At 54.9% G+C, this 21997-nt stretch overlaps 2 protein-coding genes across 6 annotated transcripts in view; both read right to left on the bottom strand.

The window, feature by feature from the left end:
* Positions 1-7667: 7667 nt before the first annotated feature.
* Positions 7668-16268, bottom strand: LOC140902897 (tyrosine-protein kinase Fer). Its single transcript, XM_073323487.2, has 10 exons — positions 16225-16268; positions 15634-15928; positions 14598-14726; positions 14130-14183; positions 9636-9754; positions 9448-9542; positions 9032-9155; positions 8660-8817; positions 8086-8208; positions 7668-7870 (listed from the first exon to the last, which is right to left on the bottom strand). Exons 1-10 carry the CDS (start codon positions 16266-16268, stop codon positions 7728-7730), a joined length of 1284 nt encoding a protein of 427 aa, XP_073179588.1. The 3' UTR covers positions 7668-7727.
* Positions 16269-19499: 3231 nt separating this feature from the next.
* The window catches only part of ARHGEF2 (Rho/Rac guanine nucleotide exchange factor 2), a 130381-nt gene continuing 127883 nt past the window's right edge, over positions 19500-21997 (bottom strand). For all 5 annotated transcript variants that reach the window (XM_073322498.2, XM_073322499.2, XM_073322502.2 and 2 more), the window contains one exon: positions 19500-21405. In XM_073322498.2, coding sequence (XP_073178599.1) covers positions 21320-21405 — 86 coding nt within the window. In that variant the 3' untranslated portion in view covers positions 19500-21319. The remainder of the gene's footprint in view (positions 21406-21997) is intronic.

Below are 21997 nucleotides of genomic sequence, written 5' to 3'. Positions count from 1 at the left end.
CTCCCCCACCAGTCCCTCAAAATCCTGCTGGGCCAGGCTGCAGGCAAATGGTTCTCAAACTTCCGTACGGGTGACCCCTTTCACATAGCAAACCTCTGAGTGTGACTCCCCCCCATATAAATTAACCCCACCTTTTAATATATTTACCATTATAAATGCTGGAGGCAAAGTGGGGTTTGGGGTGGAGGCTGACAGCTCGTGACCCCCCCTGTAATAAGCTCGCGAGCCCCCCACATTGAGACCCCCTGCAGTGGAGGGGTTACTGGGAGCTGTCTGTGGTGCTGGACGTGCCCTGAGTCCAAGCATGAGCTGTCCAGTGCTGACGGGTCGCACTCAACCTCTAAGGAACTGGGGTTTTTAAACATAAGGTAAGGTGAGGGCCTGGCCCTGGGACACATCCACAGTCCTCAGCTCTCACTGACGGCTCAGCACCCAGCTTTCCCTGTCCAAAACCATCGTTCCAGTAGCCTGCGAGACCCCCACCAACACAGGCACCAGCTTGTAATTTTCCCCGGGGATGTTCAACCCTCACTCAGCCCCAGGGCCTGCCCCCACTCCACCCCTTCCCCTAAGCGCCCACCCCGCTTCTTCCGAGCCCCACTCCACTCCTGCCCCCAAGGCCCCGCCTCGCCTCTTCCTGCCCACTCCTCCCCTTCCCTCCCGCCACCTCCTGCACGCTGTTCTGTGCTGGAGTTGATCGGTGGGAGCTGCCAGTGGGTAGGAGTGTGGGGAAGGGAGGGGAGCTGGCTGCCGGTGGGTGCTAAGCACCCACTAACTTTTCTCCATGGGTGCTCCAGCCCTGGAGCACCCACGGAGTCAGCACCTATGCCCACAAAGATCAGGGATCCATTGCGCTGTGCAGACACATTCTGAGAGACAGGCCGGAGAAGCTTACAGACTCAGGATACAAGACAGACAACAGATGGATTGTTACCTCTGTTTTACAAATGGGGAAACTGAGGCACAGAACGATGATGTGACTTGTCCAGGGTCACACATGGAGTCTGTGGCAGAGCAGGGCATTGAACCCAGTGCTCCCAAGTCCCAGGCTAGTCCCCAAACCACTGGGCCTTTCTGTCAGCTCAAGGCAACTGCCACCTGTATTCCTCCTCTATGATCCCTCAGGGCCTCCCATGCTAGGCTCCAGACTCCCCAGCCATCACCTCCTTTGGGTAGGGACCTGCATCTCTCTCCCTTCTGGCCTGGCTATTGCCAGGCTGAGGAATTCCTTGCCTTCCAGGTGCTATCTGACTACCTCAACAGGCCTGCATTGCTTCTCTCCGCAGAGACAGTTCCCAACGTACCACCCCAGTTCTAAGCTACCACGCCGCTCTTTCCCAGCAAGCAGGTTTTATTCTTAAGGTAAAAGCAATACAGAGAAAACATATTTACAATCATAAAAGAACCTACACATGTGCTGATAAGCTCCCCAGAGATCACCTCCAACTCCAACGTGGGCTCTGGCAGGTGAGCAGCGCTTCCAACCTCACAAAGGGGTGTCCTGGGGTGTGGGGCTCATGTTCATAACACCTTTTTGCTCAGATTAAGAACAACCCTTAGCCAGATCAGCCAGCCAACGGGTCTCTTCAGAAGGCAGGATTTGGGGGTGGGTCATTTGCCTTTCCCTCTCCCCCCACGTGTTTCCTAACAAATTCCCCTCACATGCAGTGTCCCCAAAAGTCCCTCATCTTCCTAATAGCTCCCTGAGGTTGCATTAGTCCCATCGTCATCCTAAAGCAGGTCCATACACTCCCTCAAACATTTGCATTGTGAATAAATCGCGCTCCTAAAAACCATAATTCATTAAGGTTTGCCCAGGATATTGCAGGAAATCACCATCTGTTGCAGGTCCTCTCTCTCTCATGCCGGGGATCAGTAAAGGAAGCCTGCCACGAAATGGCTTGTGGGTCTGCACAATTGAAAAAAAGAAACTGACCGGGTCTTCTGGAAGAGTCTGCCAAACTGCATTTGCTTGGGGGGAAAGCTCCAGCACGAAGCAGAGAGGAAAAATGGAGGGACACTTGAGGGTAGGTTGGTGGGAGAACAAATGATTAACGTCTGCGTGTAATTTCCACAAAGCAAACAGGGAGGAAATCTGAGCTGCCAAAAACTGCAGCCATCGGAATGGAAGAATAAGGCCCAGCTTGACAAAGCCCTGGCTGGGATGATTTAGTTGGGGATCGATCCTGCTTTGAGCAGGGGATTGGACTAGATGACCTCCCGAGGTCCCTTCCAACCCTGAGATTCTATGAATTTTACCGAGCGCTGTTGAAATAGGCCTTAGTGACAGCCGACATCTCCAAGCATTACATTAAAATATAGGCCAGCCTCACAGCTAGTATGAACTGGCATAGCCCCATTGACTCAGATGGAGCTACACCAGCCGAGGATCTGGCCTCTGCTCCTTGGTATCTTGTCTTGCCTTTTTTGAAAGGACGAGCTCGTTAGAGCAAGGAACACATTTTTATCAATGTTTGTAAAGGGCTGGGAAACTTCCTGTCCTATTCATACGAGTTCGGCCCTGCTACCAGAGGTGAAAGTAAGCCGGTGCACCCCGGGGTGAATCGGCTTCCCCAGGAGCAATTTACAGGGCCTGAGGCTCTCAGCAGCGGCTAGAGCCCCCGGCCCTTTAAATTGCTGCCAGAGCCCTGCTGCCGGAGCCCTGGGGAAGCGGCGGTGGGGCTCTGGGGATGATTTAAAGGGCCCAAGGCTCTGGCCGATGCTACCGCCCAGGGCCCTTTAAACCGCTGCCAGAGGCCCCAGCTGCCGCTGTTACCCCGGGGAGGGGGAAGGAGGCACTTGCCGGTACAGGGTGGGCCGGGGCTGGCTCTGACCTCCCCCGGCCCCGCCCCTTTCGGGGGCCCCAGCCCTGTACTAGTAAGTCCCTAGACTTACTTTCACCCCTGCCTGAAACCCACAATCCTCTGCCCTTCCACAGCATCTCAGGCTCTCTGGCTGGCATTAGTGAGTTTAGCCTCACACCGCCCTTGTGAGGGAGGTTATTATATCCATTTTACAGGTGGGGAAACTGAGGCACGGAGCAGGGCAGGGATGCTGTGGCAGAGAGGCATTGAGCCCACGAGGCCTGACTCTCAGCCCTGCCCTGCTCTAACCACTAGACCATTCTCTTCACATCAGGGGAACTGGAGGCAGCCCTTCAAGGAGGAAGGATGATCTTGGCCTTGGCCTGGAGATGTGGGTTCACGTCCCAGCTCAGCCAACAACTTCTTGTGGGACCCTGGATTCCTGGATCCCAGGCCAATGCTCAGACCCCTTCCCCCACCCCCAGCTCCATACATGGCCGACAGCAGCAATAGCTCCTCCTCCCCACCTCCATGCTGCTGCTCGGCCAGCAGGGCTCAACCCTGCCCTGGAGATGGGGCACTCGCACGCCATGCCCCGTGCGGTCACTGGCCTCCCCGTGAGGCCGCCGGCCATCCTGGTGTTCTGTAGAGATGCTGAGCTGCTGGCATGCCGCCAGATGAAATTAAAGTGCAAGGCGTTGTGGTCTCAAGTGCTGTGTTTAAGATGAAATTCTTCCCTAGTCACGGGACTCCAGGAGCTGGAGCTTCAAGCTTCACACCACACATCACGAGAGCTGGCAACACTGCAAACCAACGGTGAAGTGCTAGAGCGTAATTCCCTGGGGCTTTAACCAGCCAGAAAGGGAAGAGCCACATCTCCCCCCATAGCCCGCTTCCACGCAGCTGCCCCTTCCTTTCGTACTCCAGCCCGAGCAGCTGTGGGACCCATTAACCCTTTCCAGACAACCATGCTTTTCCTTTGCCACAGCCTCGCTTTCCCTGGAGGAGCTGGCAAGGCTTCGGAGGACCTGGCTCATCGTAAAGCCACCTCACGGCCGACCCTTAACCCGAATCAATCAAGAGGATGGAAAGAGCCTTGGGCGATAGCTCCCCTCTAACAAGAAGGGGCTTGGAACCCAGCTGCCTTGCTCACATCCACGCTTAGAACTCAGCGCTGGTGTAAGTGGGCCGCTGGCGAAACTGGATTCGAACCTGTGCCCAGGAGGCTCAGTCCAGCAGGGTGTTTATCAAAGGGCCATCGATAGGCAGTGCAATCTAACACCATCTGCAGCCTTCATTCCCGTAATCAGCTGTTCCTCATTGACAAGGGCCTTAGATCAACACAGCCGTGAGATAAGAGGAGCCTGTCTGTGGGGTTGATTATTGTTCCACTGGCAGGAGTGCTGGTGGCCTCTCGCCCTGGAGACCGTGCCAGGGTTTCATGGCAGAGCCGCCTACAGCCAGCGCCTCAGCTGTGTCTTAATTAAAGTCGCTGGACGGGGAAACGGGAGGTGGGTGCATCATCCCAGGGGCTGCCTGAGTGTCTGTGGTGATGCAGAAGGGGCCAGGTTGCTGCCCACTCTCTGAGGGTCAGAGTCTCCTGAGGTTCTCTTTGCAGGGGGTTGCTACAGCCCCGAGCTTAGGTGGGTAAGATGGATAATCTGCAAAATCTTGGGTGGGCAACGCTGCAGAACAGCTGGGGGAGCGAAGGGGTGGGCGAACTAGAGCCGCTGCAGAACAGCTGGAGGGTGGAGGCCCTAGGGGCTGGGAGATGTATTTCTCTCTGCCCCACACTGGAAGCCCAGCGAGATGCGCAGCCAGGAGCAGAGGATGCAGGACAAGAGCGCTGGGGTTTAATGTGGGTGCATGGGGAACGTAGGGCCCTTCTAGTGCCATAGGCTCTCCCCAATTGCCAGGGCTGGAGGAGCCATTCTCTGTTCAAGCCACGGCTGGTTGGGGTGGAGGGGAGGCAGAGAAGTGACTTGTGAGCTGTTGAGAAGCTAGACTGCCCAGAAGGAAAGGGTGGGTGCGAGTGCAGGGACCCGCAGCAGTGGAGTCCAGTCCAACTTCTCCAAGGAGCCAGAGGACATTGGCCTGCAGGAGGGTCTCGCTTCAGGCTATTTGCAGGGCCCAGCAGGGCCTGCCGATGAGCAAACGGTGCCAGGAGAGCTGCAGGATTCCCACTGGCTTTGCTTTTTCCAGGCGGGGTAGGGAGGGAAAGTGACAAACCAGAGAAGGTCACACCCAGGCCTCACGCTACTGGCTCCTCTGCTGCTAGAGATGCCCACGCACATGGTGACCATCTCAAACTGCACCTTCTAGCCATGGCAGTGCAGCGACCAGCCAGCTCCCGCCAACTTTATCAGACTTTCACCATGCCCATCACTATAGGATCTGGGCACGTTCCAGGCATCAACTGACCAGAATCCGTCACATGGGGCTCGAGACAAAGGGCGGGGAGGGACAGAGGCCCGGGGAGAGGAAGTGGTTGCCACAGGCATGTGTCCTCTGTCCTAGTCTAGTGCTCGGTCCGCTAGGCCATGCAGCCCAGCGCCTGCCTTCGAGCCTGGGATTCTGCCTCTCTGCAGCGATCAGAGCTCATTAAACTGAATGAAAAAAATATATCCAGGAGGCAGGGCACCCCCATCCAGCCCAGACATCAGCCAGACACAGGGCGAGGGCTCCAGGACCACCGGCCCTGAGCAGATCCGGCTGCTCTGACCCCTTTATCATAACAGGTTAGATGGAGGACGACACACCAGGGAATTATCGGTCTGCGCCGCTTCCAGGCTTAGGCCTTCTGAGGGCAACACACAGCCAGCACGCCTGGGGGTTAGGAGACAAGCCTGGATATGGAGAAACGCTGCTCCCATCCTCGGGGCTCTGTCTCTGGAGGGCATGACTCGGGTGAGGGGGGGTGGAATCCCGCAACAGGGCGTGGAGAGATCGGCTTTCCCTTCAGTGCTACCGCTTGTGAGATAAACTCTGGCAAGCCTGTGCCCTGAGCCGTTAGCATTTACAAAGCACTATAAATCAGGTGTAAATCAACACGCTTGCTAAATGGGCCACAAAAACGACAGCCAGGGCCTTATCTCACTCCTGCCTGGCCAAACACAACTGGCTGCACATCATGGCCTGTAATGAGTGTCATTTGGACTGTGCGTGTTTTTCTAATTGTTCTGCTTTTGCTTGGCTGCACAAGGATTTTTAATTTCCTCTTTCTATTTAACTATCACATATCTGGAGCTTTAAACACTCATCCTCCACATTACTCCCTCGCTGACTCTAGTCACTGCATTACCTGCTTCATTTATTCCCAGTGTTTTCCCCCTACAAACAACTTCTGACGAGGACCAGCGAGACCTGAATAGGTTATCTAGGGAAGTGGTTGAAACCCCATCCTTGGGGGTGGGACGAACACCTGTCAGGGATGATCTAGGGCTAGGTTTATTTGGTCCTGCCTCAGCGCATGGGGCAGGACAAGATGATCTCTCGAGGTTTCTTCTAGCACTATATTTCTATGATTCTACCATCACCCAGCCTCTTATCTTTGCCAGACAAGAAGGTGGATCTTGACTAGAGATTAGCCCGTTCAGAGCCAAACATTCCCAGCATTGTTGGAGGCTGGGGGGAAGGATTTGGATCAGGTGTTCCCGATAAGATTGAAAAACTGATACGAAGCTGTGTGGTTTTTTCATGTATCGCACCGTTAATCCGTCATTGCCACAACGGATCGTTGAGGTCATGTGGTTCGCAGGATTCCAAAGAGGAAGCCAGATGGTCTAGGTATATTTAATCCTGCCACAGAGTGTGGGGATGGACTCGCTGACCTCTGGAGATTGTATGGTCTCATTAGCCGTATAAATCACAGAAATGCAGGGCTGGAAGCAGAGGTATTGTAGCTCATACTAAACATCAAGAGATCGGAAGGGCTATAAACCTTTCTGTGTCAATGCATAAACCAGCCTCTAACAACTGTGGGAAAAGGGGAGATTTCTGCAGGGGAAGGTTATTCCTACGGCAGGGTTCTTGCACTTTTCTCTGAAGCAGGTGGGGCTGGCCAAGGCCACAGACCGGACACTTGGCTAGACAGCCCTTGGATCTATAGGCATCATCTCCATGGGGGCTCCGGGACTCAAGCACCCACGAGGGAAAAATAGCGGGAGCTCAGCCCCCACGGGTCCCAGCTGTTTGGAGGCTGGGGAAGGCACGTGGGGAAGGGTGGAAAGCAGCGAGCAGCAGGGCGGGGATCTCAGGGGAGGGGTTAGAGCCAGGGCAGGAAGAGGCGGGGAGGGGGCGGAGCAAGGGCAGGGCCTCGGGAGTAGGGGTGGGGCCTCGTTCTTGAAGGTGAACCTATGCTGGATCCCGATTTTCACAGAACCGTTAAATTCACAGGCCAAACCCAGACCAAAGCATCAGTGACCAGGACTTCATGGAAGACAACGAAGCAGGGCCCAGGCCCGCACTGGCCCAGCTGCTGTCGCATTGTTACCTGCATTCGGAACGTCTCCACCTATGTGCCGCATGCCCCATTGCTCAGCCCTTGTGGGTTTAAACTCTCCTTCAGAAGTGGAGACAACGTCTGAAGTTCAGGGCAAGAAAAATCACCAACGTTCCTCACTGATGAGCCAATCGGGAAGCAGAGTGGGTGCCTAGCCTGTCCAATTGGCTCATGGGGGAATCATTTTGACCTGCACCGCAGCCAATCATTTGGCAGAGGAGCTCTGATTGGTTAACGGCGGGATGTAACGGAAATATTTAAAGTGGGCTCAAACCACCAGTCCTTCTAGAAGCCAAGTTCCAAGTATAGAGGGTGAAGAGCCAGGGGGGGAAGGCCTGGAGCAAAGGTATTGAGAGGCTTTATATAGATTATTTCGGTGGGAGGGCGGATACATATTACAAAGGGGAAGTGGAGGCCCGTGGTCACTCCGAGTTCCAGCTGAGCTGCGTCATCTCCTGCTGGATGGCGCTGAACTTGGGGCGCAGGCTGGGACTGGCTTCCCAGCACCTCAGCATCACGTCGTAAACTTCCACCGGGCAGCGCTTAGGAGCTCGCATGCGGAAACCTGCCAAGGCAAGAGAGGCTGGAGACACACAGCACGGGGGCCGGTAGCTCTGCGGGGGACTGGGGCAGGAGCTAGCCCTATGTACGGGACAGAGGTATTGCAGCAGAGCCAGGAACTGAACCTGGCCTCCTGAGCCTGAAACACATGGCCACCCACCACCTTGCGCCCCTTGCCCAGGACCTGGGCTGTGATAAACACCAGCTCGCGCTACTTGCCTCGCTCCACCTGGCTCACCACCTGCTGGTTTGACATGCCGGGGTAGGGGGCGGCCCCCAGGCTGAAGATCTCCCACAGCAGGACCCCGTAGCTCCAGACGTCGCTCTCCGTCGAGTACCGGCCTGTCATCAACCCACACGGGGGACGTTAGTGAAGGGGGCCCGATCCCGTAGCCCTTTGCCACGTGATCAGCAGGGTTACCCGTGAGGCTAGGGTAAGCCACCACCGTGTCCCCAGAATACAGGACACTCCAGTGGTGTCATCCTGAACGAGAAAAGTACCGGTATTTCCCGAACTGCATGGGCCTGCCCCGGCCTGAGGGCATCCTGCCTTCACCAGTGAGGTCACACCGGGGAGGGTGGATCAGTGTGCTCTGCACCAGAGCATCCTCCGGTGTCCAGCTGATACCAGACAAACCCAGGAGAAAAATTGCTACTGTCCCCTCAAACCCTAATAGGGGGTGTGTTGTTGGCCTTGACCAGCCTCCCCTGCCCCAGACCTTCCTGGACCCTTCTTCCTGCCCCAACCGCTGTAAAATCTCAGTGAGGAGCGAGCTGTTCCCGCGCCCCTGACCGTATCTCAGAGCCTCCGGCGCCGTCCACTTGATGGGAATGTGCTTCATTCCTCCCCGGGAGGCATAGACGCCGTTGGCCTCCTGCCGCGACATGCCGAAGTCGCTGATCTTCAGCACGTTACCTTCCCCCACCAGGCAGTTCCTGGCTGCCAGGTCCCTGCGGGGAGAGGACGGAGGGCTAGACGCACCCTGGCGCTGGCTGGATACTCCCTGGATGCAACAGGCAGGACTGGCCAGCAGGGGAGCTAGACAAAGAACCTTAGTGCTGGACTTTGTTCACTCTTCGGGGCAATCGTTAATTCTCTGGGTGCCTGGGGTGTCACCTTAGCCTCCCGGCAGGTGCTGCAAGGGGGGGGTGGTCTCATCCATACCTGTGGATGCAACCATTGCTCTCCAGATAGGCCATCCCCGCTGCTGCCTGAACTGCAAAGTGGATGAGGTCTGGAATCCAGAGGCGGCTCCCCTCGGAGCGGAGGAACGATAAGAAATCCCCACCTAGGTGCGGGGAGAGAGAGAACGAAAGAACAAAAGACCCAGATGATCCAAGCCCCTCACGCCAACTCACCAGCTATGGCGGGATTTCAATCTGCAATCAAACTCAACTGCTGCTTTCACTAGGTTTTGCACAGGAAATAGGGCATGCATGGACTTCAGGCCGCGACCCCCAGGTGGTGACATTCCCAACCGTGTTGCAGCAGGCCTGACATTGCACCCAGGATGTAAGGGGCACTGAGGTCACAGGCAGACACGCAGAGCGTGCTGTTATGCAGAGAGTTCTCCTGCTCACCGGACACCAGCTCCATGACGATGAAGACAGGCTGCTTCCGGGCACACACGCCAATAATCCGGATGACGTTCGGGTGGCTGTAACACCTCACGATCCTTAGAAACAGGAAGGAGCAGCGGGATGAGCCCCTGAGCCGACAGGGCGGGACCGTCGCCCGTTGGTCCGTCAGACCCCCATTGCTGGCTGACCTGGCTTCCATGAGGAATTTGTGCTTCGTCTCCGGGGCCAGGTGCTCTCTGCAGGTTTTCACAGCCACGGGGGTGTTGTCATACGACAGGCGGCCGCTATACACCTCCCCGAAATTCCCCTGGGGATGGAGAAACAGCGGTCGGGGGGAAGCGATCGGGCAGTAGCGCAAGGCCTGCTCTGGATTACGTGCAAAAGGGAAATCAGCCCCAGCCTCTCCATAGAGAGAGCACAGTGTGTGCACCCCGCACTTGGCAACATGCTGCAGCCACTGCCAGAACAAAAGGGCAGCTCTCTCCACCCACCGCCGGAGTGCTTCGAAATTTAAAGGGGCTGCACACCCAACTCCTTCCCCTCAAACTATGTCAGGGTTTCAGCCCGCGAGCTTTGAAGCCTGGAGTGCTTTCTGTCTGCCTGGCACGACGACCCCCTGCCAATGTGCCCTTGCTGGGAAGGATTCCCCTCTAGGGATTAAAGGAGAGTTTGGCCCCTTCAGTCCTTCTGTTCTATGCAGGTTCCTAGACAGAGCCCATCACTGTGGTATCTGGGCACTTCTCCTTGCTTTCGCTTTTGAGGCTGCAAGTGAAGCGGGACCCACAGCACAGGTGGGGTTTTTATGCTGCGGACCCATCCTGCAAACATCATCCCGAGACCCGCCAGCAAATTTTGCAGAGGCCACTGAGCTCCCAATGACGTCAAGGCTGCACCTGAGATGCCAATCACAGCGCCTCACAACAAATCTTATAGCTCAGCAGCTGTGTGTCCTAGTGGATAGAGCACTGGATGGGGAGTCAGGGGGATCCGGGTGCTATTCCAAGCTCTGCCACTAGGGTGACCTTGGGCAAGTCACTTCCCCTCTCTAGATCTCAGTTTCCCCATCTGCAAAATGGGAATAATGGTATCCGCCTCCTTTGCCAAGTGCGGGGCATTCTAATGATGAAAAGTGCTAGGTAAGAACTAGGGATTATGATGTATGATCCAGATGTCCATTGCTGCTGACTCAGACAGGCACCACAGATTCTTCCCATCATTGTCCTTCCCTCCCCTTCCCTTAGCAAGGCACATTACACTCCTGTCCACTCTCTAGCCCCCTAGACCCACCGCCCCTCATCACTGCTCCGAGAGCCTTTTATGGGACACAGCAGCACGAAACCAACAGATCTAGATTTCATAACACGGGACAAAGATGGGACGGCAGCTGCTGCATGAAATATTCACGTTGCCCTGTGGTTAGCACCATTGTCTCAGAGCTGAGCTAACAAAAGGGACTAGGAAGTGAATGCCTCAGGCAGATACAAGCACCGCAGAGAGGTGTCACTTTTCAAGGGATTTTGTCCATATGTTACTAGACACGGCGGAGGCAACGAGAAGATACATTTATCGTTCCCTCTAGAGCATAGAAATGTCGGGCTAGAAGGGACCTCGAGAGGTCATCTGGTCCAGTCCCCTGCACTGAGGCAGGGCTAAGTATTATCTAGACCACCCCTGACCGGTGTTTGTCTGACCTGCTCTTAAAAACCTCCAATGACGGAGATCCCACAACCTCCCGGCGAATTTGTTCTAGTGCTTAACTACTCTGAAAAATCTCTCTTGCTCCAACTGAAGCCCATTATTTCTTCTCCTGTCCTCAGTGGTTAAGGAGAACAATGTATCACCCTCTTCTTTTTAACAACCTTCTATGTCCTTGAAGACTGTTGTCACGGCCGCCCTCAGTCTTCTCCAGACAAAACAACCCCAATTTTTTCAATTTTCCCTCATAGACCATGTTTTCTAATCCTTTAAATCCTTTTTGTTGCTCTCCTCTGGATTTACTTCCATTTTTTTCCACATCTTTCCCGAAATGTGGTGCGTGGAACCCAACACTTGAGGCCTTATCAGTGCTGAGTATAGCGCAGGGGTGGGGAAACTTTTTGGCCTGAGGGCCACATCTGGGTATGGAAATTGTATGGCGGGCCATGAATGCTCACAAAATTGGGATTGGGGTGCGGGGGGTGAGGGTTCTGGCTAGGGGTGCGGGCTCTGGGGTGGGCCAGAAATGAGGAGTTCAGGGTGCGGGAGGGGGCTCTGAGCTGGGGCAGGGAGGGTGGAGTGCGGGGGCAGGGGTGCGGGCTCCAGCTGGGGGTGCGAACTCTGGGGTTGGGGCTGGGGTTGAGGGGTTTGGTGTGCAGGAGGGTGCTCTGAGCTGGGACCAAGGGGTTCAGAGGGTGGGAGGGGGATCAGGGCTGAGCTCCCAGAGGCAGCGGCATCCTTCCCCCCCTCGGCTCCTACACGGAGGCATGGCCAGGCGGCTCGCCTGCGTGCTGCCACATCCGGCATAGCCCCTGCAGCTCCCATTGGCTGCAGTTGCCACGGGGGCAGCGCTTGGGGTGGGAGCAGCATGCAGAGCGGAGCCCCCTGGCTGCCCCTACGCATAGAAGCTGGAGGGGGGACATGCTGCTGCTTTGGGAGCCATGCAGAACGGCCCATGACCCAGCTGGAGCACTGGGGCAGGGCAAGCCCAGACCCCGCTCCCCAGCGGAAGCTCAAGGGCCAGATTAAAACCGCTCGTGGGCCAGATGCAGCCTGTAGGCTGTAGTTTTCCCACCCCTAGTATAGCGGAAGAATTCTTGGGCCTTGCTTACAATACTCCGAGTCCTGCTAATACATCCCAGAATGATGCTCACTTCTCCTGCAATAGTTACAGCATTGACTCACATTTAATTTGTGATCCACTATAAATAACCCCCAGACCCTTTTCTGCAGTACTCCTTCCTAGGCAGTCATTTTCCATTTTGTATTTGTGCAATTGATTATTCCTTCCTAAGTGGAGTACTTTGCATTTCTCCTCACTGGATTTCATCCTATTTATTTCAGGCCATTTCTCCAGTTTATCATATCTTACATACTACTGAGCATGTGGAAACTGAGATTTTCAGAGGCTTATAATTTGGTCAAATTTGAGTGGAATTTCCAGGGAAAAGGCACTTCAGTGACCCCAGGGTGACTTGCTTGCAAAATACAGTCCCTGCTTCAAATCATGGCTGTGTTAGAGCTTTGCAAGAAAACGGTTGGAGAATTCTTTTAATATGAGCAAAACAATCCCTAATCACGTTCTCAGAAATGGAACTATTTTAGCTGCAACTTTCCAAAGAAATCAGCCCAGCACGGGAAATTTCAGCACAAATGGCTCAAGGCTGTTAAGGTTTATATGCAACTGAAACCAGCATCTTAGAGTGGAAAGTGCCAGATAACTTTAATTATAAGCATTGCTACCAAATCTGCCTATAACATTATAGATGCACAAAGAGAAAACTCACCCCAAATTGGTGTGTGTGTGTGTAAGATTCAATGCAAATCTGAGTCCCTGGTTCTGGAAGCTGAATCCCATCCCTGCCTCCCAGTATCTGTATCTCCAAACCCTGATGCTTTTACTTTTGGGGTACTACTCCTTTAAGCTTCCAAAAAAAAAAAAAACCCTCTGTGCATGGAGAGAGAAGCCATTTGCAGAGTTAGAATCATAGAAATGTCAGGCTTCAAGGACCCCGAGGGGTCCTTAGGGCCAGCCCCCCGCGCTGAGGCAGGATCAAGTAAACCTATATCCTCCCTGAAGATGGTTTGTCCAACCTGTTCTTAAAAACCTCCAGCAATGGGGAGTCCGCCACCCCTCTGGGATGCCTGTTCCCCTGAGAGTTGGAAAGTTTTTCCTAACATTGTAGCCTGAATCTCCCTTGCTGCAGATTGAGCCCACTGCTTCTTGTCCTGCCTTCAGTGGCCAAGGAGAACAATTGATCCCCGTCCTCTTCATAACACCCGGAAGATATTTGAAGACGGTATCAGCTGCCCATTCAGTCTTTTTTTTTCTTCTTCTCTAGACCAGACATACCCAGTTTTATTACCCTTTCCCCCTAGATCGAGTTTTTGACACTTTTTTTTTATCAGTTTTGCTGCTCTCCTCCGGACTTTCTCCAATTTGTCCACATCTTTCCTGACGTGCGAGGCCCAGAACTGGACACAGGACTCCAGCTGAGGCCTCACCAATACCAAGTAGAGCAGGATAATTCCCTTCCGTGTCTGACATACAACACTCCTGTTGATGCACCCCAGAATGATGTTAGCCTTTTCCCCAACCATCTCCCATTGCTGACTCGTATTTATCCGCTAGACCCCCCCAGCTCCTTTTCAGCAGGACGACCGCCGAGCCAGCTATTTCCTTTTTTGCAGTTGTGCCTTTGATTTTTCCTTCCTAAGTCTAGAACTTTGTCCCCGTCTTCACTGAATTTCATTTTTGCTGCAGCATGGGGTGGGATGCACACACTGTGCTCTCTCCAGGGAGATGGTGGGCCTGATGCTCATTTATATACTAGAGGCACGGAGGGGGCAGTGACTCGCCCAAAGCCAGGCAGGCTGGAACAGCGCCCTTGTGCCCTGACTGTCAGATTGCTGCCCTGTCCACAATTCACATCAGGCTTCCTGCGTGGAGCAGTACATTGTTAACGGCCAAGAACGGAGGCACTTACGCTGCCCAGAAGCTCCCCCAGCACCACGTCCTCATGGCTCAGGTCCCATTGGGCCTACAAAAGAACAAGGCACCGGACAACAAGGACTGGAGACCACAGCACTGATAGCTTGCGTGGTGGGGCTGATCCTGCTCAGGGGCAAAGTCCCCTCGTTGACTATGGGGATGGGATCGGGCCCCATGGGACAATGGGGACTGATGAGGGTTGGAGCAAACACAGAGAAATGGGCCTGATTCTGGGGCCGGCCCAAAATTTTCCATCCAAGCTGATTTTCACATCCACTCTTATAACCTTACCCATAGGGGCCCCATGCCCGCCGAGGGGGGGAGTGGAGCAGAGGTTAACCCCTTGTTACTGCCCCTGTCCCAGGCCCCCTTCTCCCATTGCAAGCCCCCATGGGATCTCTGCCATACCCCACACCCTCACCTGTCTGGGGGTCCCGGGCATGCAGCAGGGCAGCTGGCTTACCTTGGCGACCGGGTTCCGCAGGAGGAATGGGCACTTCGTGGTGAGCACCTGGCGTGATTGCAGGTGGTGGTGGATGAGCGAGGGGATGGTGGGTGCCCCCACCCCTCCAGGCTCAAGCTGGTACCTGCCCTGCAGAAGAGCCCAGATCCGTACAGAGTGAGCAGGGGAGGGGGGAAGTCAGCTGATTGGCACAAAGCTGCCATTGCAGCTGATAGACAAGGGGAGTGTAGTGGCCAGGTTGGATGAGTCCCCCTCTGGGGGGGGTCCCCAAATTTTAAAAACCATGGGAGGGAGCAGGGAATCAGCTGCCTTGAGTGAGCGAGAGCGTGTGCACTGCCCTCTGCTGGAATGAATCAGAACTCTACTGTGTGCGTTACAGGCCCTATACTGCTCCCAGCCAGTGGGGATTCTCCCATAGCAGGGGGCCGTGCTTCTGGACCAGGTGGCTCTGAGTTCCAGCCCCTCTGCTGCCGTGCACTTCTGAGTGGCAACAGCTGCGAAGCCCCCAGGTAGCCACTGCTTGGTTACAAAACCCTACATTTGCATAGCATCCTTCGGTCTACGCTGTAAAGATTTGGAGCCTGATTCTCCTTTATACTAAGGCCCCCTTTGCAGAGCGCTGGCTGCACGATGGGGCCAGCAAATTAGCATCGCCATTTTACAGATGGGGAAACTGACGCACAAAGAGGTCTAGTGACTTGCCCACAGTCTCAGCCGGAAATAGAAGCCAAAGCCCGTTCCTCTTTGGAGCTGCAAGTCCAGCCAGTGACTGCTGGAGGGATGGCCAGAGAACTAAGTGTCTTGATTCAGAGAGATCAACTCAACTACATGAACAAGCATGAGAACGGCCCTCCCACCAGACTACCATGTGACAGCACCTTCCGCCAATGTCCATGTGTCCTCGGTGGCCAGGCAGCACTCCTGGGGACCGGACGCTGGCTGTAGCCATGGCCTTGAGGCGATTAGCCCTTCGGCGGGCTGGCATGCACAGCCTGCGGGGCTCACCGTCACGTCCCCTCCCCACAGAGCTCCTCACCTTCCGGCACTGGATGATGAAATGCCTGCACTGTCCTCCAGCCAGTGCGGACAGGACATGGGCTCCTGGCCTCCCCTGGCTTGCGCGGACCAAGAAATCCCCCTCGCTGGTCAGCAAGGCCTGAGCCTCCTGTCTGGGGAGCGAGCCGTGGTACCAGTCCTGCTGGCCAAGGGGCCTCTGGGCCACCGGCACCAGTGGCACCGGAGGGGGCAACTTGTGGTCGTAAGAGAACAGGAGAGAATCTAGGGTTAGACGCTTGCCGGGCACCCATCTTTTTAAGAACTCACTGGGGCTCCTGCCAGGGAGAAGGGTTGGGGTGGCAACCCTAGAGATGGCAGACCGGGGCAGCCCCCTCCATGCCATGCGCTGCTCCTTGCCAGCATGCCTCAATCCTACCCTGTAGCGCTCACCTCCCCAGCAGGATGCTCCGGGACTGTCACCCCCACCCAGACACTCCCATGCAGGGGCCAGGCCGGGCCAATGGACAGGGTGGCTCATTTGCGATGCGAATGCTTTTGCATTCAGTGCACCGAGACCTGCAAAAATTCATCTCATGCAGCGGCTATGGTGCAGCCCCTGGCGGGGACTAACTTTCCATCCTTGATGCTAGACACTGAATCTGGAGCAGCGGCCATTCCCCGTGGTTAACTGCAACTTCACTGGATCGTGGGAATTCCACCCACTCTCTTGCCCAACACCAGGGATTGAACTGGTGACCTGTACAGCACAAATCTCCACAACTTGAGCTAAAGCTCCCTAACCGGCTCTGGCTCAGGGACCAGCAACACACCCTGAGTTGTGGATCACACCAGCAGCTAAGCCTCCCCCCGGATCACTTAGGGGTTCCTATGGGGTTTATAAGGGACACACTTCTATGGGGCTTGCTGCCTCCCCCTTTCTCCGCATTGTCGCACTGTACCCGGATGGGTCTGATGGGGCGCAGCCTTTCGTAAGTGCAGCCCCACGCGTATTTCTGGCATGAGGGGCAGCTCATCCTTCATTCCACCTAGTGCCGTGCACCTGTAGGCCCTTGTAACCCAGCATGGGAACCTGCCACCCGGCCACACTCCGGGGAGCCTGTCTGGGGGGACAATGGGGTATTATGACATCAGCAGTCACGTGAGACCGGACAGACTCTGGGAGGAATGCGTAGGTTTGAGACATGCTCAGAGTTACACCCACAACAAGGCAGCACCGGCCCCGCTGGCTTGGGCATGTAAAGCCAGGCCGGAAAATGACGCAGGTGAGAGTCCAACACCCCAAGGCCGAAGGAAGAAGACAGAAGCCGCCCCCAGAAGATGTGTGTGTATGTGTGAGGCGCGGGGATGTCCTAGAGGAAGGCAGGTCAGCCTCTGGGATCTGGCATTGAACAGAGCATGCTGGAGGGGGCAGCCCCGTTTGATGGCATTAACGCCAGGACATAGTCACGCGATGCAGGCCCTTTGTTAGACACATCGCGTCAATATACAATTCTATGCATTTAAAACCAATAGGACCTGATTCTCAGTTACGCTGAGGCCCCTTTCCACCGCTCGGGCCATGCCAGGGGACCTTAGAGGGAGTTTAAAGGGAATTTGTGCCCACTTTGCACTGCCAGAACTGTGGAAAGGGGCTTTAGACAAGAGTCTCCCAACCAGACCCAATCGGTCGTCTCCTGTGTTACCAGCCCCCCACAGAGAGGGGTCTGGCCGTAGAGACCCGACCTTCTTTATGTTTCCCCACTGATGCAGGCTGTTGGTGTATTGACCCTTCCCTGGGCTTGGCTCCTCCCCCTCTCTCTTTCTAGTCGGGTTTGCTAGAGATTTAAGGCCAGAAAAATCTGGCCTTAATTTCTCTTGGCCTCCCAGTCTGTAAAGTGGGGAGAATCACTGGCCTCTCTCCCAGCCGTTGTCTGTCTTCATGTCTATGGCAAGCTCTGTGGGGCAAGGACGCTCCCTCAGACCCGTGGTCGCTCCAGGCCCTCAAGCAGTAGGGCCCTTGTCTCAGCGAGTGATGCTTTCATCCAAACAAACTGCAAGGGAGGCAAAAGACATGGAAAGAGGCCGTGCTGCTCGCTGTTTATACTTCAGCAACATCTGGTTCTTTTCCCAAGCTCCTCCATAAGCCTTTTGACTCCCCGACATATTAGCGGTCCTATCCCCTTTCCCCGCTAGTCCTGGGTGGTCTGTTACCGGCACTAGCAGCCGGAGCACCAGGAACTGTGCTTCAAAGAGCCCAGCTCCTGCGCCAACGGGCAGCGGAGTCTCTCTGGCAGGTGGGAAGTTTAACATCCCCCCCGCCCCGGCCTCTGTCGTCACAAACTCATGAAGAGTTTGCTCTTGGAACAAGGATCAGACCCGTAAACAGAGACTTCAGCTGCCGGTGGGAAGTGAAGAGGATCTGGCCTCAACCAGATTTTAACCCCGGGAAAGCAGAAGGATGACCCGTGGCTGGGTGGCCTGCAAGGACTGACCCCCTGCAAGGACTGATCCTGGAGCTTAGAGCAGGATCACAGCCTGTAGCTGACCCATCCATGGGCTAGCCACTCGGGGGGAGAGCAAGAGCCATGCACGGTTAGCCCAGGGCACCACAGCAAATCACTACATCAGCAGGTGAACTGACTCTTCCTGGATTCCACGGGGCAGACAGCAGCCGGCTCCTCCCGGGACAGCTGAGCCCTGCCCCAAGCTGTGACACTAGACACCAGAGAGAACCACAGGGTTGCTGTGGGTCCAGCAGCCTCGCTGGACCCTGCGCCCTGACCAACTGATCAGTCCAGTCCCCTGCTGGGAGATGATGTCAGAGCTGCAAAGTGGAACCTGTGCAGAATGCCTTCACCTCCAGAAGGAAGTCCCGGGGTGGCTTGTTAGCCCCTCCCAGCGAGGTTATGGGACAGGCTTTGAGAGTCCGAGTAGCACGGGCCAGACAAGGGGTCGCTGTGGACGCTTCTGGCTTAAAAAACAAAAAAAGTCCATGGAAAACCAGAGGGCTGCAACCCCTCCCCAAATGAAACTGGAAACATCTTATATTCAATACAAACCTCCTGCAGTTTGGACTTTTCATCCCCAAATCTCCCCCCCCCACACCCCAATTACTGTCCCAGCCTTATAAACTGGATTCTAAATAACACGTCCACTCCACAACAATATAGTCACTCGGGGCCTGGATCTCAGATACTACTCCCCGCAGTACAGCGCCCCCTACTGCCACCCAGGGGTCAGCACGGACTCACTCCCCGCAGTACAGCGCCCCCTAGTGCCACACGGGGGTCAGCACGGACTCACTCCCCGCAGTACAGCAGTTTGTCCTGCATCCCAACTGAAGCACAGTCGGGACGCCATTTGTCCCGATATTTTGTTTCGGGCGCAATTTTTTCCCCCTTAGGCAGCGGTGACAGGCCGGGGGAACGCTTTTTCAATTGTTACACTCACCCGGCATGCCCAGGTCTTCGGTGGCACTTCGGCAGCGGGTCCTTCAGTCGCTGACGGGCTTCGGGGGCGGATACTTCTTTCTTCACCGGCGGCGGTCCCCATATTTTGTATTTAGCATCTGGTCACCCTAACTGGGGTCAGCACGGACCCAGCGTGCCCCACAGCACCCCCTCTGGCCCTGCACTCCGCACTGACCGCAGAGCAGACCCCTACGGAGCCACCCACACCGCCTCACGCAGCACGCTGGGCTGCCAAATACAGCAACGGCTGAAAAGCACCCGTCCACTTTCCATTTGCCGATGAGCTCATTGGAGGCTCCTCTTTGCAGGATCGTAGCTAGCAACACTACCAGCCTCCTGAATCGTGTAAGCAACCAAGACACCAGTTAAAAATTCAGGAGAGATTTCTCTTGAGGAGATTGTTTTGACTCGAGTGAATCCAGCACACACACACACGGAGGGTTGATTTTTTTAATTATTTTTTTTAATACAGTTAAATCAACAGGAAACAATAAACCAATTAAAACTCCGTGTTTTTTTGGCGTTAATTAAAAAAAATTCCTCCCTTGCGGCAACATCTCTGGCTAAAGGTTTCTATTAATAGGCTTTATTGGCCAGCAGGTGTCTTAAAAAAAGAAGATTTTCTGTGGTCAGACTTTTTAAAAACCCAAACCTTCTGGGACTATTTCAGCATGCGCCAATCCCGGTTTTCCTCCTAAGATCCAGCCGGCTGGAGTAGATCTGCCGAATATTTTAAACACAAAGGCCAAGATGTTGTGGTGGTTCCTAACGGGTCTGCAGATCTATTCTGGAGTCCCCCGCCTTTCCCCCGCAAAATGAAATGTAATAAGGAGGCCGCATTTTATCAGCGGGCTGATGGTCTGTGCTACCCGTACATCGGACTCCTTTAAGGGAGGGCTCCAGTGAGGACCCCTGGAAAATGGCAACACCCCAAAGTCAATCATCCCTCTGGGAAATATCAGAGCCCCAAACTGTTTTTTTTCCCCTATCTTTTTTTTTCCTTTTTTTAATTCTATTTAATTACAAAGAACTCCAGCTTTGGTACAAACCTGCCACCTGCTTCTCTGCTGCCCTCTGACACACCCCAGATCCCTTTGCTGGAATTGCTGGACACTCACACGTCGGCAGGCAGGGAGCAACGTCTGGGAGGCCTTGGGATTTGGGGAATGCTCACGTTCATCTGTTTTTCAGGGGGCGGGTAGGGAAGTGCCAGGACAGGGAACAGTGCTCCCACACTCCAAAAAAGTCTGGGAAAGGGCTGAACCCTGATGAGATCTCCCTCATTTCCAACTCCTTCCCCCGCCCCCCGCCCCTTTAAACATCACATTTATGAGCCTTTTTTAGGTTTAATCGTTTCTTTTAAAGGGCCAGTAGAACCACTGCTTATAAATACCCAGAGATGCTATTTAGGGCCATTCGCTGTATCTTTAAGGGATGCCGCCCGGCAGCTGTTCGAGAGCATTGAAAACAGACAAGGCTATAACAGGAGGTCAGTTCCTTGCTCCCTCCCTTATGTTACACACAGTGTGGCTCTTCCCCAGAGTGGCTCGCACTTATCCTGGCTCAATGGCAACTCCGAGTCAACTGGGGTAAGCAATATCTTGCATAATTAACCAGTTCAGAGCCTGGGACATCCTTGACTGCTGGATCTTCCAGACATTGCTGCTGGGCACCACAGCAGAAGGGTTAAACCCTTCACCTCAACCTGCCAGGAGGCCCCTATAGTGTTGGCTTGTGCGTGTATTCGCACAGGCACATCTAGTGTGAGCTTCGTGCAACATCACAGAGAATGGACCCAGACGGGAGGACTCATCCAGCTGGCATCTGACCGAACCAGCCAGGGGAAATGAATGTTTGTCCTGGATATCAGACACCTGTGGCTTCCTCCCAAGATCTGATCAGCTCCCAGCCAGGGACGGCAAATAATCCAAACCCTTCCAGTCCCTCCCGCCCCGACAAACTAAATAAATAAATTAATTGGCTCGGGAAGCCGCGGCAAACTGGCCACCCCCTCCCCAGGGGAAGGAATAAAAAAAGGAGCTGTGGATCAAAGAGTTAAAAAACATCCCATGAGCCCAATGTCCTGGGGCAGCTCGGGAACCGGGCCATGGTCCTGCTCCCCCTCCACGATTTGGTTTGTATTTGGTGCAGTTTTTCCCAGGGTCTCTTCCCTCTTTTGGCCAGGGAAGTCTGTGGCAGCAGCGTCAACCCCTTGGCAATGGGTGGGCGGAGGGGTAGGGGGGTCGGTGCCCCTCTCTAGCTGTCCAAGGAACTGCCCTCCCCGTCCTTGATCTCCTGGCTGCTCTCCACCTCCTCGGGAATGTCCTGCATCCTCGAAAAATCTGCAAGGAACCGAACACCCCAACTGATGAGTTCATGCATCAAGACGTCATTAATTCACAGACTAACACCCCCTCCCCAGAGCACCAAGTCTGCACTAGGGGCATGGCATCATTCAGCCCCATTGTCCAGACAAGGAAACTGAGGCACAAGTGGGGGGGAGGACTTGGCCAAGGTCACCCAGATCCCAGGACTCCTGACTTCCGGCCCCTCCTGCTTGAGCCACTAAATCCTCCCCCTTCCCAAGGCTGGGAACAGAACCCAGGCGTCCTGACTCCCAGAAGCACCATTCTGGAGAAGGGTCGGGGAATTGGGTGTTCCATTGTAATGCTTAGGGACACCAGAGACTGCCCAGTCCAGGACAGGTCCCGTCCCCACATCTCATTCACCCATTTCCACATCGGACCCTAGGCAACCTTGCTGTCTTGAAGCCCCAAAGCTCCTGCTAAGTTGCACAGGGACGAAATGGTCCCCTACGTCCACATGCCCGGGGCAGGATCAATCCCAGCGCCTCCCGCACCGAGAGTGCAAACTTCTGCTCTTGAGCGAAGCATGCTGGTGCATTAATAGCTGGCTGTTGCCACGGCTGGGGGT

This window comes from Lepidochelys kempii, chromosome 24 (assembly GCF_965140285.1).
Source record: "Lepidochelys kempii isolate rLepKem1 chromosome 24, rLepKem1.hap1, whole genome shotgun sequence".
Lineage (NCBI taxonomy): Eukaryota > Metazoa > Chordata > Testudines > Cheloniidae > Lepidochelys > Lepidochelys kempii.
Note: the sequence above shows the minus strand (reverse complement) of the source record. Positions and strands in the feature narration are given on the sequence as shown.

Bases quoted from the DNA above. Each gene is read 5' to 3' on its own strand.
- LOC140902897 (XM_073323487.2), bottom strand. From the start codon at position 16,268: ATGGCCGCTGCTCCAGATTCAGTGTCTAGCATCAAGGATGGAAA. The intron at 15,929-16,224 runs GTTAGTCCCCGC...TCTCCCTGGCAG, and splicing joins TCTAGCATCAAGGATGGAAA to GAGCCCCAGTGAGTTCTTAA. The intron at 8,818-9,031 runs GTATGGATGAGA...CTCTCCCCGCAG, and splicing joins AGCAATGGTTGCATCCACAG to GGACCTGGCAGCCAGGAACT.